This window comes from Gopherus flavomarginatus, chromosome 8 (assembly GCF_025201925.1).
Source record: "Gopherus flavomarginatus isolate rGopFla2 chromosome 8, rGopFla2.mat.asm, whole genome shotgun sequence".
In the NCBI taxonomy this organism is placed as follows: Eukaryota; Metazoa; Chordata; order Testudines; family Testudinidae; genus Gopherus; species Gopherus flavomarginatus.
This window is the reverse complement of record NC_066624.1, coordinates 93,044,446-93,064,306: the sequence shown is the minus strand read 5'-3', so window position 1 is coordinate 93,064,306 and position 19,861 is coordinate 93,044,446. Positions and strand designations below refer to the sequence as shown.

The 19,861-nt window shown below is 41.5% G+C and overlaps 1 protein-coding gene across 3 annotated transcripts in view; it reads left to right on the top strand.

Moving 5' to 3' along the window:
* PPM1L (protein phosphatase, Mg2+/Mn2+ dependent 1L) overlaps window positions 1–19,861 on the top strand; it is a 176,731-nt gene that overhangs the window by 98,675 nt on the left and 58,195 nt on the right. The window contains exons 1-2 of one of the 3 annotated variants that reach the window (XM_050966076.1): window positions 13,250–13,507; window positions 14,765–14,939. In XM_050966076.1, coding sequence (XP_050822033.1) covers window positions 13,505–13,507; window positions 14,765–14,939 — 178 coding nt within the window. In that variant the 5' untranslated portion in view covers window positions 13,250–13,504. Of the gene's footprint in view, window positions 1–13,249; window positions 13,508–14,764; window positions 14,940–19,861 lie in introns of those variants that run through there. The other 2 variants (XM_050966075.1, XM_050966073.1) reach the window with 2 other exon arrangements.

The window sequence follows — 19,861 nt, the reverse complement described above, 5'->3', positions numbered from 1 at the left end:
CCCTGGGATGCCTACCTGTGATGTATTGTGTCTTTTGCTGACACAGCCTCCCTCCACTGTTGGCGGCTGCGTGTCAGCAAAAGTTTTATTGGTAAAAAACTTTCTAGTGTAGATAGTGCCAAATTTGCACTGAAACAGGAATCATGAGGGTATCCTCAAGTCATCTCACTTTCATGGTAGCACAAAACAATGCTGCTGATGCACTACCTCTTGGATGTCAAGGAACAACACCTATAATTATTATAACAAGATGACATGAATACACTTGTTCCCAGTGTCTACACTTCTGTTTTGTTGCACACTATCATATATCACACTATCATATATCACAGGTATAGAAAGTTTTCTCTCTAGGGATATATGTAAGCTTTAGTTTGAGGGAAATCAGATATTTGTTTTGAGTTAAAATACTGCACATTATTGGACGTGCAAGCCTTCAGGCTAACAGGAAAATGGAAGGCATCTTTACAGCTCTCCAGAATAACACAGCAAACCTTTCTGGAATACTCATTGGCTATGTGGTTATTATGACAGATGGCGACAATTTTCTGCAATATCCTGGACAAACCTTATTGAATTAAGTTTATTACCTTTGGGGTCCATTGTATTAAAATGCAATTGTTTGTATTACTGTGATATTGTGTGTAGCTTCTTTAGGAGGAGGGAGTATGCTAATATAATTCCTCCGGTTATCTGCCCTTTGAGGTTCTTCCCAGGGGAGGGGTCCTATTGTCTGGATGATTATGTATTCATGGTTTCTACAAAGGTTCACACTAGACTCTCTAGAAATTAACAGACAAAGAAAGGACTTTTGAATAAATAGCCTGAGTTTAAGCTGACAAAGGATATGTCTACACAGAAAAACAAACCTGTGACTGGCCCGTGCCACTACTGACTCGGGCTCCTGGGGCTCAGACTGTGGGGGTTGTTTCATGGTTGTGTAGATTTCTACGCTTGGGCTGAAACATGAGCTGTAGGATCCTGCAAGGTGGGGAGATCTGGAAGTCTACACCGTCACGAAACAGCCCTGCAGCCCGGCCCCCGCAAGTCTGAGTCTCCTGGGATGGGCTAGCTGTAGGTTTTTCTTTGCTGTGTAGACATACCCAAAAGGGACAGGACCTCCAGTCCATAGGCACCTACTTCTAATGGCACTGGTGGGTGTTCGACCCCACCTCTGCCCCCGGCCCCACCCTAACTCCACCCCTGCCCCACCCCCATTCCAACCCCTTCCCCAAAGTCCCTGCCCCAACTCCGCCCTCTTCCTGCCCCATTCTGACTCCTTCTCCAAATCCCCACCCTGGCCCTGCCTCTTCCCCTGAGCATGCTACGTTCCCGCTCCTCCTCCCTCCCTGCTGGAGATTGCTACAGCTGTTTGGTGGCGGCAAGCTCTGGGAGGGAGAGGGGAGTGGTGAAGCGGCATGCTCAGGGGAGGAGGTGGGGAGGTGAGGAGCTTGGCTGCCAGTGGGTGCAAAGCACCCACTAATTTTTCCCCGTGGGTGCTCCAGGCCCTGAGCACCCACGAAGTTGGCGCCTATGCTCCAGTCTATGGAGGGCCCCAATCCTTTGGGAAGAGCTGGGAGGACTGACACCCAGACAGAGCATGTAGGTTCTTTTGTTTTTAATGTATTTTCTCTATAGTGCTTTTACCTTAAGAATAAAATATCTCTTCTTAGAAAGAACTGTGTGATAAACTATAAGTGATAATAATATAACATATAACTATTAATAATCTCTGAAGAGAAGACAAGCAGACCTGTTTGTGTGTCTGACAGAGTAGAAGGGACTAACTCATGTCATAAACAGATAGTTAAGGGTTAACGTCTCTTTTAGCTGTAAAGGGTTAAGAAGCTCAGTGAACCTGGCTGACACCTGACCAGAGGACCAATCAGGGGACAAGATACTTTCAAATCTTGGTGGAGGGAAGTCTTTGTTTGTGTTGTTTGTTGTTCGCTCTTGGGGCTAAGAGGGACCAGACGTGCACCCCAGGTTTCTCCAATCTTTCCGAATCAGTGTCTCATGTTTCAAAATAGTAAGTACTAGCTAGGAAAGGCGGATTAATCTTATGTTTGTTTTCTTAACTTGCAAATGTGTATTTTGCTGGAAGGAGTTTTACCTCTGTTTGCTGTAACTTTGAATCTCAGGCTAGGGGGGAGGGAGTCCCTCTAGGCTATATAAATCTGACTACCCTGTAAACATTTTCCATCCTAATTTTACAGAGATAATTTTTACTTTTTCTTTCTTTAATTAAAAGCTTTCTCTTTTAAGAACCTGATTGATTTTTTCCCTTGTTTAAGATCCAAGGGGATTGGGTCTGAACTCACCAGGGATTGGTAGGGGGAAAAGGAGGGGGGGAAGGTTAATTCCTCTTTGTTTTAAGATCCAAGGAGTTTGGATCAGTGTAGCCTCTCAGGGTAACCCAGGGAGGGGAAGTCTGGGAGGGGGAAAGGAGGGGGGATGGTTTATTTCTCCTGGTTTTAAGACCAAAGGATTTGGGTTTTGGGTTTTGGGTTCTGTTTTTGGGGGAACAGAAAGTGTGCCAAACACTATATTTTGGCTGGTGGCAGCGTTATGAGATCTAAACTAGGAATTAAGCTTAGAAGTGTCCATGCAGGTGCCCACTTTTGGATGCTAAAGTTCAAACTGGGGGATAAATACCTTGACAACTCATCTACAAAATCTGCCTTTTTTTTTGCTGTAGTCATGTTCAGAAAACTGTTTCTAGAATTTTTTTACTGCAAGAAAAGTGGTGTGATTTGGTTTTACTTCACTCTCTCGATTAAAAAACAGTTTAAAAGAATCTGCTCAAACTATAAAAAAAAAATTCACTTTCAAGCACAGACCATACACAGACATTTCAGACCCTAATAGGCACCTGGTATAATGTTGGGTACAGAACCAAGCAAGTACAGTTATATGGTGGTAGTGTATTATTTACAGAAGTGAGCTTTATATAATATGGCTAGATAATATTTGGCAATATGAAACCAGATAATTTGCATGATAGAGTTTATTGTTGTTCAGTATTTAATGTTGTCATGCAAATTGGAAAAATATAAATGATAAAAGGCACCCCTGTATGGGAGAAGGGAGTTTGAAGTTGACCATCTGTAACATATATCTCTTCCCCTTTGATCATGTGAGCTTCTGTCTTGTTTAATGGCAACTGTGTCTCTTATAGTTAAACTGAGAGCTTAATGTAGCTGGTGAAGTTATTGCTTAGAAAAGATACTAGACTGATAGCGAAAACAGAAGTCCTCCTCGGAAGAAGCCAGCTTTCATGTGGAACCAGGAAGAGGATGGGGAGAAGGGGTAGTTTAGGTTGGATATTAGGAAAAACTTTTTCACTAGGAGAGTGGTGAAGCACTGGAATGGGTTACCTAGGGAGGTGGAGGAATCTCCTTCCTTAGAGGTTTTTAAGGTCAGGCTCGTCAAAGCCCTGGCTGAGATGATTTAGTTGGTGTTGGTCCTGCTTTGAGCAAGGGGTTGGGCTAGATGACCTCCTGAGGTCCCTTCCAACCCTGATATTCTATGATTTAAAGAGAGAGAGAGAGAGAGAGAAATATATGCAGAAAGAAGAGGAGGCTGAAAGGTGTGGGGAGAAAACCTTGGTTATGTTTTTAAGCCATTCAACTAAAGGTGCATATTTAGACTGTAGCAGAAGAAAATTCAGAAATAAAGCAGTGCGTCACCCCACTCAACCCAGCTGCTAGGGCAGAATTGCATGCCTACAAAGTACAAAGGTGATCAGTTTGTACTCCAGCTTTGTTTCCTGCAAATCACTGGGCAAGAATTCCTCATTCTGCCAGTTCCCTACATTGGAAATCAATTTTTATTATAAATGGTGACCTCCCTTCCAGGTAATTAGATTCTTCAGTTGATTTATATGTGAGCATGCTTATCATAACTGTTGTCTGCTGCATTAAAAATGGTGCACTTGTTTTTCACAGACTTCGAAGGGTTGCTTAGCATTTGCCTTCTTAATAAACAGTTTGTAATAAAGTAACTTGATCAGTTCTTGTACATGAAACCATTTACAAGTGTGCCCGTGTATGTGTCTCTTCGGTTGAGTATTATCTTATTCACAGTTTTGATGTTGGAACTACTCTGATTTTTGGAAAAGAGGCTCTTTCAATTGTGCATGGAAAGTTATGTAATTCAGTAGATGACATAAATGTTGTATTCCTCCTACCCAATTGCTCTCTATATTCAGCATTCACATTACCATCTGTCAGTGATGATGGAGGATAGCAAGTAAGAGTTTGCAATGAGCAGATCCCCAGATCATTGTCAGTTTGAGAATATTTGCCACAGATGAGTTTTTATTCTGATATATGTGGTTTAATGAGACTTGCTTAATTGCCCCACAGGCTGCTGGAGACGTGGTTCAGAATGTTCCATGTATGAGAGATATTCAAGGTCAGGGAATTTGCATCAGTGAAAAGTTCTGAATTTTAAGGTTGAACAGATTGGTAATTCCAGGCCATAAAATTCTTTGAGCTCTAGCAATCTGTGCAGAATGTGATAAAAATGAAGACGTATGTAACCTTCCTATACATATGGAGTTGTCTTTCACATATCAGATACTCTCCTCATCTTGTATATAACATCTCTGGCTGACTCCATTTGAAGATTATTTTTAGTCACTGTTTGGACAATACCAAGATCCATTCACCCACCATTTGCAGTATTAGATATTGTCCAAAACAGCTCAAGAGCAATTTATAGTACTAGCAAGAGACAGACAGGAAAGCACTCATAAATATATGAAAGATGGGTACAGTGTCTGAAATGTGATATGAGGATATATGGTATATAAGATATGCTGCTCTTTTCCTAAATTCCTCACTACTGATATTTGAATTCACCTATTATAGTAAATCAGGGTGACTTTTCTCTGATCCAGTCACCACTTGCCTTTTAGAATAGATTTAGGAAGAAACCTGGTAATTAACTGTTTCAAACTTTCACTTATACACATCCAATGAGACTCCGAAACAGTCACACTACAGAAAAGGAGACCAATTTTCAGCAATGAGTTAGGCCATGTCTACACTACCACTTATGTTGGCAAACCTTATGTCGCTCAGGGGTATGAAAGAAACACTCCCTTGAGCAACGTAAGTTTTGCCGACATAAGTGGAAGTGTGCACAATACTATGTCAATGGAAAAGCTTATCCCACCGACATAGCTAGTTGGGAGTGGTTTAATTATGTCGATGAGAGAGCTCTCTCGCGTCGGCACATAGCGGCTACACAGGAAATCCTACAATGGCACAGCTGCATCAGTACAACTGTGCCACTTTAAGATCTCCTAGCGTAGACATAGCCTTCGTATGGATTTTCAAGCACTTTCAGTTTAAATAGAGATTCTTCATCAAGTAAAGTGACATGACATGGAAAAAAATGTAGCTGAGGGTTGCTAATTACTCTTGGGATTCAGGTTATTACAGAGTGAGACGTATCCTAATGTGATTTTAATATGTTTATTCAAAGTGAATGGAGGGAAAATATATGATTTTGTGAATAACCTGTGCTTTCTTTATTGCATGATTTTTTAAAAAAATTAAATTATACTAATATAGATATATATACACCTTTAAAATCAGTTAAGTACTTTTTGAGGAAATTGGAGTAAGGGCATTTAGGAATGGAGGTAAACCTAGTGAGAATTCAAGCTGCTGCATTTTTGAGTAGTGGGAGTAAATGGATAGAAACATCCTCTCCCCCTAAGCAAATGATGGGTTACTTTAGATAAGCCTAGAAATGAGTCATTAATTTACATTTCTCAGTCATTCTCTTGAAGCAGTGATCTGTGTGAGGAAGGAGTTAGTGGATTTCTCCAAAATACATTACCAGGAAGTTACCAGAATTCAACAGCTTGCTCAGTCCAATTGATAAGAATTTCCTAAACTCATGTCACAATGTTGAATGTCACGGGGGCAGTCAAAATAGGGTCAAGACATCTATATGTTTTAAGGACAGAATTAAACAAATCCATGTAACAGAGAGAATCGAGGCTGTATTAATCAAAGTGCTAGATAATGCAGGTTTCCTGAGTCCACAGGCTATGCGTGCTCTGATAGAGTATATGACCTTTCCGGGATTGTTCTGATAGATAGGGTGACCAGATGTCCCGATTTTATAGGGACAGTCCTGATTTTTGGGTCTTTTTCTTATATGACTCCTATTACCCCCCCACCTCCGTCCCGATTTTTCACACTTGCTGTCTGGTCACCTAGGTGTATCTTCCACCACTTTAAACCAACAAATCACAAGGTCTCACTCCAGGGCTCTTTTAGATCATAATTTTTCTTGTTTCTCTAGCTTTCTATTAAATGAGAAGTGAAGATGCTATAAACTGTTGACTGTAGAGAGTAGAAATAGAATGGAAAGTTGTCTGTGAAGAAGACTACCATTGTTTACCTATGCCCAGTGGCTTCTAACCATTTTATAGATCTATGAAAGGAATCTGTCATGTTTCATAGATAATGGTGAAATAAATTGTTTAGTATTGTATGTCACATGCTTCAAAAGAAACCAAAGACTTGTGACCTTTTACAGATAATACTTTGTCAGCTCACTTGCAGTGCGGAATGCTGTTTCACCATATCTATACCCTTAGATTGTATAGGAACGTACGAGAAAATTCTTTAAATACAGTATATATCTACTTGTGCAGCTGTATCCCTGAACAACCTGAGCTTCCCTCAAGATCAAGCCTTAATGCCTTTGTCAGGATAGAGGCAAAATCTGTAAAGTTGCTAGAGAGTTGTTTTAGCAAAACCCACAAGAACTTGAATATTTATTGCATTTAACTCACACTATGACTAATTAAAACCTGTCATGTCACACACAAGCAGGATTAGAAAGTATTTAGTTTGTTATGGATGCATTTATTTGAATCAAGGCAAGCTACTGGAACCATTCTTTTCTGTTGCAAGGTCTAGTTTTGTCTCAGATATGTGCATAGACTCCCACTTAAGTCATTTGGAACTGTAGGACTGAATGTTAACATTTTCTGGTGACAAGGAAGTGTGTTCCTTTTTTACAAACTACAATATCTAGGACTACAGTACACAGAGAGAAAGGAAACCAGTTCTGAAGGAGTCTAGCAGGGGCAGGGCCGGTGCAACCCATTAGATGACCTAGGCGGTCGCCTAGGGCACTAGCGTTTTGGGGGCGGCATTTCGGGTCCTTCGGCGGCAAACGCAGCTGCCGGATCTTCGGCCGCCCCGGTTGTCATCGGCATTTAGGCGGAGGGAGCTGCAGCAGGGAGGCACAAGGAGGCTGCCTGCAGCAAGTAAGGGGGGGGCGGTGGTACGCAGGGAAACTCCCTGCTCCAGCTCACCTCTGCTCCGCCTCCTCCCCGAGCACACCCTCGCCGCTCCACTTCTCCCTCCTCCTATGCTTGCAGCGTCAATCAGTTCCTAGAACTGGAAGAGACCTCGAAAGGTCATCGAGTCCAGCCCTCAGCCTTCACTAGCAGGACCAAGTACTGATTTTTGCCCCAAATCCCTAAGTGGCCCCTTCAAGGATTGAATTTACAACCATGGATTTAGCAGGCCAATGCTCAAACCACTGAGATATCCCTCCCCCCTATCAATACAAATGGAAATGTGTTTTGGGTTAAATCATAGTCTTATAGACTTACCTATGTCACAGAACCATCAGAGGAGTCTGTCTTGTCTGGTCTGGTCTCTTTACCCAGGACTAGATTAACAGGGGTGTATCTGATCAGGACTAAAATGCATTAGCGGAACTGTCTGTATGGAACTTTACACAGTTCCTAGCCATACTGTGCCTAGTTTTAATTAGTAGTATTTAATACTCCCTCAATTTCATGAGTACCATATTCTCTCACATTTTTAACTCTTCAGGGACTGAAAATGACCTCTCCCTTCTTTTAATAAGGACTTAAGCATAAAATTGCACATAGTGCTGTTGTCAGTACTATTAAAAATTCAACTAAAGGCTTGCCTGTCACAGTGTAACAGACTGTAAGCCAACCCAGATTTTAATGTTCTGTAATTGAATACCTTGCAGTTCCTCCCTACTGATCAAGTGTATGCATCCTGACACTGTTTTTCCAAGGAGCCTGGAGCCAAAGAGCAGTTGTCAGAAGTTTAATGATATGCTACTGTAACAAAGATGAATTTCAAGGTAGACAGAAGTAAATTAAAGTATGTGCTGCTGCTGTTACTGCTGCCAGATTGTCGTGTACATCCAGCTTCCTTCAAGGGCAATGAAACCTTGACTGTGCTAAAAGTATGACAGAATATTAGCCCTCTGAAATATCCTTTCATGCAACAGCAAGGTGCTGACAAAGTTTCAGAAGGCTTGTTTTAACCTCTCTTGGGTTTAAATTGTATACATGGTAGAAGAACCTGCAGATCTGATCTAAATTATTTTGCACATAATTCAGCCTTATTTCCCATTATTTTTTAAATATTATTTCCTCTTCTCTTTTCACTGCTGTACCCTGGATTCATCTTACTCCCTTTGCTATCATGCAGTCCTCTAGCTAAAATGGTAGTTGATTGATATAAATTCTTTTGAGCTGGAACTCTTCTGCTGCTGGTTGTCATGGGAGGGTGCAGTTGGCACTTTCCTGTGCTTAAAAGGCAAACACTGAGCTTCCATCAGTTTCAAGACTGGTGTTCTGTAGAAGCCTAACACCATTTCTGATCTATGGGTTCCCAGAAGGTAGCACAAAGTGTTGTTATTATGCCATTGAGAAAGCCACTCCTTCCCCACTCCCTTCTCTTAATAAAAATAAATAAAATGCTGCCTTTTCAGTAGCGCTTGGAAAAAAAATAATTGTCCTATTCAGTTCAATGAAGCATGAAGATATTTCTTTGCTCAAATGACCATATTTCAATTGTTTTATAATGAGTAGGAAATGTGATTTAATGAAATCAAAAGAATTTGAAAAATTCAGATTCTAGAATTGACTTTAGGAAAACAGCCCTAAAACCTTTTTAGATTTTTTTTTTAATGGGGAATCATGTTTATCATAGTTAAATACTATTCTGTTCTATACCATGCTAATTGCCAATAACTGAGTGCATTCCAGTCATGCATGAAGCAATGTCTATCACATGTTTTGTTCTCTCATCATGTTCCCAGAGGGAGAAGCATGTGCAGAAGTGTGTCTTGTTTTGATAGGGTCTGGGTTTTTCTTTATGAATAGGCCTGTTGCTATTTTTGTGTTGGAGCAGAAAGAGGTGAGATCTGTGAACATCCTAAATTTCTATGTATTTCATGTCATTGTCTTGGACCACTGTGGCAGTCTGTACCCCTATGTTCACCCCTTTTATAGGATGTGGCAAATTGCCAGTACTGTTATGCTGGGTCTCACGCTTTCTCTTCTTTGGGGAAGGTTCAGGGCACCATTGCTTGCCTCTGAATCGGTATTTTAATTAGCCCACTAGTGTCCTTGAGGAGGGGAGTGGAGAGGGAGGGACCTGGGCCCACCCTCTTCTCCAGGTCCCAACCCAGGGGCCCTGAGGTTTGTGGTGAACCACTTGAACTAGCAGTTCCTTCGCCTGGGCTACTTCCCTCTCCTGCCCTTCAGCTAGTGAAGGGGTTCTAGCCCTCCTTCTACATAAGCCAGTTGCCCCTTCCCTAGGGTTTTTTTGGATTTCTCAGCTCTCCGCAGCACTCCTCCAAACTTTCCTTTTGGTCTCTCTTCAAAACTGTTCTCTGTTCCAACTCCTTCAAAATGCTCTCTGCTCCAACCAAACCTTCCTGCTCCAATCCCACACTGTCTGACTGAAGGAGGGGTTTTTATCACATGACTGACTGCTGGTGCTCCAATTGGCTTCAGGTGCGCTAATTGGCTTCAGGTGCTCTAGTTAATCTATAGCAAACCTTCCTCCCCTTGCAGGGACTAAGGCTTCCTGCTAACACTCTCCTGCAGCCTTCTGGCCAGGCTGTATCACAAGGACCATGATAAAGTTGTATAAAGTATGTCTTGTGAGGTATCATTTGAAAACTCATAATTTGCTGATCATTATTGTCCTGGTAAATTATGTGTGGTAACACTGTATGTAAAGTTATAAGATTCTATTGTATGATATTACTAAGACAAGTTCCAAGTCTGGAGAGCAGTCACAAGCCAGTTCCCTAGAGACAAAAGGCTAGCTGATGCCTTAGCCACGTGTCAACAAAATCAAATGGACATAATGCACTGGTTAAGTGACCATTCTTTGGCAGGAAATAGGATATGGGTGAAAATCTACATCTTGACAAAGAAATATCTGGGGGTTCCCATCCACACAGACTTTCTGTCTCCTGAACCTCAGCTGGAAATGATTCTCAAAGAAGAGAAAGAACTATAAGAAGGGAGAGAACCTGGGGTGTCTGCTCTCCCTTTCTCTCTACTCATGGTTACGGCTAAGATTTAGTCATGTGTATTTTTAGTGAAAGTAATGGACAGGTTATGGGTAGTAAACAAAAATTCACAGCCCGTGTCCTATCCATGACTTGTATTATATAACCCTGACTAAATCTTGGGGGCTCTGGAGGGGGGCTCTGGGGGCACCAAGGATGCTCTGGAGGTGGGGAGCTCCAGGGGCACCACGAGTGGTCTGGAGGTCGGGGCTCTGGGGGTGCCACTGGGGTGTGGGGATAGCCTGCGTGCACTGCTAGTGCTGGCAGAGAGAGGCAGGAGGTGACTGGGGGGCACCGCACCACTGGTGCTCAGGGGTCGGCAAGGGGGTGCTGCTGGGGGCGGGGAAGACAGCAGTGTTAAGCAGCCCTGGGCTGGTGCTGGAGTGTGTGTGTGCGATCCGAGACCACTGCTGGTGCTTGGGGAGAGGGCTCGGGCAGCCCTGGGATCAGTCGCACCCGCCTCTGCAGAAGTGATGGAGGCCCTGGAAAGTCACAGAATCCGTGACCTCCATGACAGATTCACAGCCTTACTCATGGTATCAACAGCACTTCAAAAACTTAGGAAGCAGCACTGAACTAGGGGAGGGATCCTGACTGAATGAAATTCATCCAGTAAGACTGTTGGAACATGTAGTGAGAGAGACTTTGCTTTGAGTTCACTTAGCGTGTAACCAATGCTGACCTTTATGCCTCATTACTTGTAATCACTTAAAAACTATCTTTGTAGATTTGTAGATCTATGCAGGATTTTCTATTAATAAAATGAAGGACTTTATATGAGCTTCTATTGTCCAGGAGAGAGCTGGGCAGTACAAGATGCACATTTCTGTGGGAAAGTCCGGGACTGGGAATTTGCTGGTGTTGCTCTGCAGTGGAATTCAAGACTGCCTGGCTTATAGCACTCATACAATATAATTGGGAGTAACTTACATGCTGCTGGAGGCTGTGTGTGAGCAGACCAGGAGTGGAGGTTCTCACAGCAAAGCAGTGTAAAAGGTACCCCAGGTTGGAGGATTGAGGGGACACAGCTGTTCATCAGTCCAGATTGTACCTTGGGTAATGTCCCAACCACCCCCAGAAAAAGTTCGGTCTCCTGTACAGATGAGCTTTACACTTACTGTTCCGGATCACAGTCTTTGTCCCAGCGCTTTAGACAGTCGTTTAGATATCTGGGGCCCAGGACCTGGGTGCATGAAAGATGAGGACTGAAACCTTGAACTTGATTTGAAATCCTGTGGGAGGCCAGTGTAGAGAGCAGAGGACAGGTTTGATGTGTTCGCAGGAGCCTATGTGGCTGAGAACATGCACTATAATGGTCTGTACTAGTTGGAGTTTCCGAAGTGCTGAAGGCTTCATGCCAAGTTATATAACATTACTGTAGTGCAGCCGAGAGGTGATGAAGGCAAGAATAACTGAGGTCGGGTCTTCATCTTTCAGGATGGGATGGAGTCGCCTAGCCAACTGGAGACGGCAGAAAGCGTTACTCATGGATGCTTTGAGAGCTCGGCATCAGCTAGGAATCAAGAGTACTCTTAGACTATAGACTGAATTGATTAATTGTGAGTGTTTGCCTTCAAACAAAAGAGACTGCACGGTGGCTGCATACTCTTCAAAATTTTTCCTCTGCCCACCAGCATCACCTCTGTTTTGTTCAGGTTCAGCTATCTATGTGGTGAAGGATGGATAGAGCTGTTGATCATCTACATATTGCTGGCACTTGAGTCTATGTCATCTGACCAGTTCACTTAGTGGTTGCATGTAGATGTTGGTTTTGGTCTATTAAGATGCTTTGTCTCTTAATTTATTAAATGACAAATTCAGATCCACTGCAAGTGCTTAGTAGTTGCATCAAAATAATTTTTTAGTCTAGTCATAGTACTTTTAGTTTTTGAAACCTGTAGAGATTATCTATTGAATGTTTAATTTTTTTATGTCTACCATAGATGTAATATGTAAGGGCTGCAAGATTTGCATGTGTTTTTTCTTCTTCTTTAAGAAAAATGTATTGTACATGAAAGACCGAACAGATTTTTTTCAACAGTGTTTCAATTTCTACTTTAGTCTTCCCTTCAGATTTTGTTTTCAGGTCATCCTATAAGTAATCTTTCATGTGTACATGTTATCGCTTGTTTAAATAACCAAGTGGTGTCTGTCTGCCTTTCTTGGCTTCAGAAGGTTAAAGAACTGTCTAATTTCTTCCCTGTTAAGTATAATACCTCAGTATGACAGTGGTTTCCTGAGATCTGTTTGGAAATATAAATCACGTAATTTTTTTCTGTAACTTTCAAAAATGTACCCAGTTTAAGAGTGAATGTTGAAATATTATGGTATCTTCAGATTATAAAGGCATGTACTGAAATGTCTGATCTCAACTTGGAAAGTTTTGAAGGGGCTGTATCATCTTGATGAGAAATATAAATTTACTGTGTAATGTATGTATGTTGTAAGAAGGGTTTTCTGGCCAAAGTTCTGTTGTTTGTATCCTTCGTTTTAGAATGGTCTCAGTAGGATAATACAAAAATATCCTTATAGAAAGCGTAAACTATTTTCAAGAAGATTTAAATGTAAATGTCTGAATTTGACAGAGAGAGGCTAATTACTTTATGGTGTACCTTTTGGCTTTCCAGTGATACATTACTGGATAATGTTCTTTGTTTTGCACTGCCAGGTTGCAGACAAATTGAACACAACTACAATGATATTTTAAGGTGTAATTTAATCACCAACTGATTTAGGAATACTAACTATAAACCTGGGAAGTGTGTATGTGCAGAACTAAAGAGGTAACTTCTGATCAGTCTTGGGCCTGAAATATTTCCATCTTTTTTGATACTAGCAGGGAAGCCCAAGCACTCAGCAATGGCCTTTGCCACATCTTTCCTTTCCAACCATGTTGGTATGACAGGAGCAAAAATCTCATGCCTAGAGAGGAGAAGGATTTTCTGTTTGACTGGTGTTCATGAAAGGTTCCAGCACTAGAAAAGAGAAGGCTATCCTGTATTTCTCCACAGAAGACAGTATCAGAACAGCTTTCCCTCACACTGACTCAGCAAAGTATCTCATCCTTCATCTGAAGGAACCACCAATAATAGTAAGAGAGTAACTGATACTAATGGTAAGAGTACTTATTAGTTTAATACTAACAGTTATTTTAGTGATGTGGACGCACATTCGGTCATTATTGATTGCCAGTTAAATTTTAGCTCAAAACCCCCTAATTTGGTACAACCATGCCACCATGTGCTAATTTGCTTCTTTCTGGCATTTATTGGGCATACTGTGGTAATCGTTTATGTTTTTTGTTGTACAGTGTTCCTGGGTGCTTCTACCTTCCTTCCCAGAGCTGAGTGCATTTTAACAGTGGGAAAAGTGGTTGCTTTGTGTGATTTGAAGAGTGCTTTAAGTTCACATAAGATGCTACTTATACATTGTGTGATGTAATATTTTGTGTGTGCGTGCGTGCCTATGTACATTAGCAAATTTAGCTATTGTTGTAAATGACTGGTCAAGCATGGGTAACCGAATTACTGAACCCAAATGTTACACCATAAACTTCCTGCTGATTAATTTAAATATGCCTCAACTGGAGCTGAATCAAATCTCTTCAGTATCTCTCTAATTCACTACAATTTTCTAGGGGTCATTCCATCAATGAATGTGTGTAACTCCCAGTTACGCTAATGGAAGTGAAAAGTACAGAGGAAAGTGTTATACTTAATTCCAACCTTATTGTATTCAGACTAGTCTTTGCGCAAGGTGTATCATTGAAATATAGTGTTTTCAGGCTCTGATTATGGCTGAGTCATAGCCGGTCCACGGTTAAGGTTGAAATTTGCCATTGATTGATTGATTTGATTTGATTGCATTACTTTAGCACCTAGAAGCTCCAGCCACTGATCTTCACCACATTGTATTAGATACTGTACAAACGCAAAATGAAAAGATGGTCCAGGAACTAAATCTATATGTACAGATAATATAGGCCACTACCTTTTGGAAGGAGCATGCCAAATTATGTGTTTTAGAAATCCACATTAATAAGGTGTTCACTTTCACGTTGGGGGTTGGCAGACGGAGCTCAAAAATCAGAACACAGACCAAAAACCATGATTTAATATTAAAAACACCATGATTTTTAGGGGCCTGACTTGTGATTTTGGCACTTTTGGGGGATGGCAGTACTATGTGTGAATGTTATCTTAAGTAATTTCTTTATATATATAGCAGTGTGAAGAAATATACTGGAGGAACATTAACTCTTAAATTTAAAAAGATTTTGTGGGGTGGGGGAGGTTAGGAGGAATGTAGATAAAGCTGTCCAAAAGAAGTTGCACTAAGAGCTAATTGACGCTTTTGGTTCTTTTCTTTATAGTCAGCAGCAGAATATGTGAAGTCCCGCCTGCCTGAAGTCCTGAAACAACATCTTCAAGACTATGAGAAAGACAAAGAGAATAGTGTGTTGTCTTACCAAACCATCCTGGAACAGCAAATTCTGTCAATTGATCGAGAAATGCTGGAAAAATTGACTGTATCCTATGATGAAGCAGGTATATTCACATTTCTTTCTATGTTGCAACTAATGTTAAAAATGGATCAGCTTTCCTTCAGCCTTGAAATTCCTTTAAGTAGGTAGTGGTTGTGTTGAAAAATTTAAAGTTCGGCCTCAAAGTTATGAAGTGACTCAGTAACACATTTCTTCAACTCAAATCAAGGAAATGCCCCAATTCAAGGGTTGAATATCACGTAGCTGGAGGAACAGCTATTTTTGCTAATGATGAGTTTGTCCTTTTTAATGTACTGTTGTTGATTGATCTACTCTTACTTTTGTAATGTATCTCCAAATTTTGCTGTCTTATAGTGAAGTTCAGATCAGTCTATCTGTAATGCCTTCTGCAGTAATAATGCAACTGTTCCTAAACAGTAAGCCCCAAATTTGACATTGTTACTGTTGTTTGCTTATTCTTATTAATTATTATTATTATATTTTAAGTATCAGAGGGGTAGCCGTGTTAGTCTGGATCTGTAAAAGCAGCAAAGAGTCCTGTGGCACCTTATAGACTTACAGACGTATTGGAGCATGAGCTTTCATGGGTGAATACCCACTTCGTCGGATGCATATAGTAGAAATTTCCAGGGGCAAGTGTATGTCCCTGGAAATTTCCACTATATGCATCCAACGAAATGGGTATTCACCCATGAAAGCTCATGCTCCAATACGTCTGTAAGTCTATAAGGTGCCACAGGACTATTATGTTTTATTTATTTTACATTACCAGAAATGTGCTAAGCATTTTCCTAAAAAAAATAGAAAGGCATGGATCCTGTCCTGAGGACAGCACAGTCTAAATTTTGAATGTGACATGACAAGGGAGGGTAGGCAAGAGTAGGGAGGTGATGGGGTGACAGAAGACATAAGTTTGTAGCAATGCAATTGTATGGTTCTTCAGTTCTGGTATTTGCATATCTTGATAGTTCAAACAGGGTTTCTTGATTGTTTATTTTGTAATATTTGTTATTATTTACTAGCTTCTTTTCTTAATCCAGTTGGTAAGGCACTCCATTTTCTAAGTCCTTGATCCAATCTTCAAATACATTTCTCAAACTGGGGTCCATGGACTCCTGGGGGCCCACAAGGCTACTCCAGAGGGTCTGCCGGCCCTCCCATCAACTCCCCCACCCAATTCCTCTCCCTTCCTCCCAGCTGTTCCGTGGCGTGCAGGAGGTGCTGGGAGAGAGGGGGAAGAGTGGAGATGGGGTGTGCTCAGGGGAGGGGGTGGAAAGAAGCATCTTGAGAAAATGGGTACAGTATTTACATGCTGATACACAGAAGCTAACTTTCAAAAATAGCTATCAGTGTGCATCATGTATCTAGCCCAGGGAGTTCTACCCTCTGGAATCCTAACCTTTACCCTCTGAAACCATAATTCTAGTCCGGGGAGTTGTGGATATGTCCTGAGGATATTATTTGAGTTTAAAGGAATGTTTTAAATCCAGTCCTCTTATCTCCTAATTTTTCTTATCAAAACCATCTACCATCTTTTTTGTAAGCTATCCAAAAAATCTTATTTAACTCTGCTTGTTTCAACAGTTATTAACTGATATACTTAGTCTGACATCATTAATGATGCTACTGCGCAAGCAAGGAATAAAATAAAAGGGGACCTTATTTGTTTCAGTATTAAAATAGTTTGGGGTTTGTATGTATTTTAAGACACTGATCTTAGAGTTGAATCTATAAGGATGGACTCTTGCACCTGTGCAGAGCCCTGTTGACATCACTGGGACTCTGCCTCGACATAAAGATCTACCCATAATGATGCAGTTGCAGAATTAGGAACATTGTATGCATTTTTGTGTATATTACAATTTTGTGTTGCAGATTTTGTATGGACTGGTTTCATTCAATGTGTGTGTGTTAAAAATATACCATATATTTCTACAAACCCAAATATATTTTGATGGCATCATTAGTAAATAATACATCAAGTGAAAATAACACAACCTTAATAACTATTTACTGGGTGCATAATACTAATCAAGAATGTTTGTGCAGAACAATTTAAATGCTAAACAAAATACATTAATTAAAACTGCTTTTACGTATGCCATTAAAATGCAGCCTGTTAGGCACTGAAGAAATAGCAAACTTCCTGATCATATTTTTCCTCCATCTTAATTTCAGTGACGAAATGAATAGTTGGCACATTTTCACACAGGGTTGTGTGCTACAATTTTTAATACCCCTTTTGTTTTTTAAAAAGCATAGATACGGAAGATTCACACAAAAATATCCTTGCCTGCAGCAAATTGCCATCCTTTATGAACAAAGCTATTTAACATATAGTCTATATTGTTACTCTCGTACCATGTCAGTAAGCAAATACTGTTTAGGCTTTTCAGGTTTTTTAGCTGTCTTAGCTTAGATGAAGATAATTGGGGAAATTAATTTGGATTTTTTTTTATTTTCATGGCTTCTTGAATATTTGGCCATTGCTGCTACTGTAGGAGGTTTAATTAGTATATGAATTATAATAAATAAAATGTGAGTGCCTTTGATCAGGCTGCAGTAGGAATTTGAAGGTATTCACATGTTCCGTGTTAGTCAATAGCTGGTCACAGTTTTAGGGTTCTGTTGTTCATATGTTCTTGATTCAAAGTTAACCTGTTTCTGCCGTCTTAATCCCTTTATTCTCCTCTACCAGATGTACTATCTGTCTATTTCAACATAAGTAACTTCCTGCCCATTGTGACAGGTCTACCTAAACTGATTTGTTCGTATTTCTTACATAGCCTGTTAGAGTAGCCAGTGAAGCAATAGAACCACAAACTCGGGAAGTGCTAGCTGCCCCAAAATCTCTGCAATAAATGTTTTGCCACATCGGTAGTGAGGAGGTTCTAGCACATGATAATGCCGAAGAAATTTGTAGAGAAAACACATTAAAATAACCCCAGAGGTTATTGGAGAAGGACTCTTCATAGTGTGAGAGAGAATTCTAAATGAGCAGCTTCTGAATTACCACACCGATTCCTAAATTGTTTTCCTTTCTGGACTCTTTCATTGTAAGTCCTCTGTCTGTCTAAAGTATATGGTTTCTGTTACCATAGTGTCTGAGCAACACACATTCACAGCACCCCTGCAAGATCGGGAAAGTAGTGTTATTCCTCATTTTACAGATAGTATCTCTGCCCCTTAGTGATTTGCGCAAAGTCACACAGGAACCCTGTGGGAGAGATCCAGGCAAGCGCCCCACTAGACCATCCTTCCCTTCAATATCTAGTCTCTTATGTCTAGTCTCTCACAAAAAAGAATAGTTAGGAAGAAGTGGCTACATCTATCAACAGTGTGATGGGTTGGATCACAGAAAATCCCCTTGGGGCTGCCAACTGATGTGCCAAGACTACTTCTGCCCCTACTTTACCTGCCAGCATGGGACTCCAGAGCCCTGGCTGGCTGTGCCAGACACGCTTGCCATCCACAAACACAGACCCAGGTCTGAACCACGTCCCACAAACTGCAAGCTTAACTGAAAGCAGCTTAAGAAGAGTTCCGGTTTTTAACACTCAGATGCCCAATTCCCAATGGGGTCCAAACCCCTAATAAATCCATTTTACTCTGTATAAAGCTTAGACAGGGTAAAATCATAAATTGTTTGCCTTCTATAACACTGATCGAGAGAGATGCACAGCTATTTTCCCCCCTCCAATGCATACTCTGAGTTAAATAATAAGTAAAAAGTGACTTTATTAAATACAGAAAGTAGGATTTAAGTGGTTCCAAGTAGTAACAGAAAGAACAAAGTAATTACCAAGTAAAATAAAATAAAACATGCAAGTCTATGCCTAATACAGTAAAAAAAACTGAATACAGATAAAACTTCACCCTCAGAGGTGTTCCAGTAAGCTTCCTTTTACAGACTTGTCTCCTTCTAGTCTGGGTCCAGCAGTCACTCACACCCCTGTGGTTACTGTCCTTTGTTCCAGTTTCTTTCAGGTATCCTTTGGGGTGGAGCTGCTATCTCTTGAGCCAGCTGAAGACAAAATGGAGAAGTCTCCCATGGGCTTAAATAGACTTCCTCTTGTGTGTGGAGACTCCCTTCTCTCCCCTATACAAAGTCCAGCTCCAAGATGGAGTTTTGAAGTCACATGGGCAAGTCACACATCCATGCATAACTCAGTTCTTCTTCGAGATGTGTTGCTCATATCCATTCCAGTTAGGTGTGCGTGCTGTGCATGCACGCTCATTGGAAGATTTTTACCCTAGCAACTCCAGTGGGTCGGCAGGTCGCCCCCTGGAGTGGTGCCGCCATGGCGCTGGATATATACCCCTGCCGACCTGTCCGCTCTTCAGTTCCTTCTTACTGCCCGTGTTGGTCGTTGGAACAGTGGAGCGCGGCTTAGCTGTCCTCCACTTCCCTAGCTTCTCTCCGTTCGTCTGATCTCTTGTTGTGAATAGTTGACTTAGTTCATAGTATAATTAGTTTTATAGTTTATAGTTTGGGCTCTAGCCCTTCCCTGCACCCAGTGCCCAGGCCCATGCCCGATTCACCAGAGTTTAAACCGTGCTCGGCCTGTAAAAAGCCGATGCCCACAAGCGATCCCCACGACTCTTGCTTAAAGTGCCTCGGGGAATTGCATATCTCCGACAAGTGCTGCATTTGCAAGGCCTTTAAGCCACAGACTAAAAAGGAGAGGGACTTTCGATTAAAGACTCTCCTTTTGGAGGCAGCCCTTAACCCTCCGTCCTCGGCACCGAGTGCTGACAGCGCTTCTCCGGCACTGGACTGCACCGGCCCCGCCAAGACACCTCGGCACCGGCCTTCTTCGGTGCAGGGACCTGACCGAAGGCCTTCAACTTCCTCCACACCTTCGGTGCAGACTCGCCCGGATCGCCCGGCACCTACCCCTGCCGCGGCACTGACGACTGTGGTACCGTCGACTCCGGTCCTGAGAGGGCCGTCAAGTCCGGTCC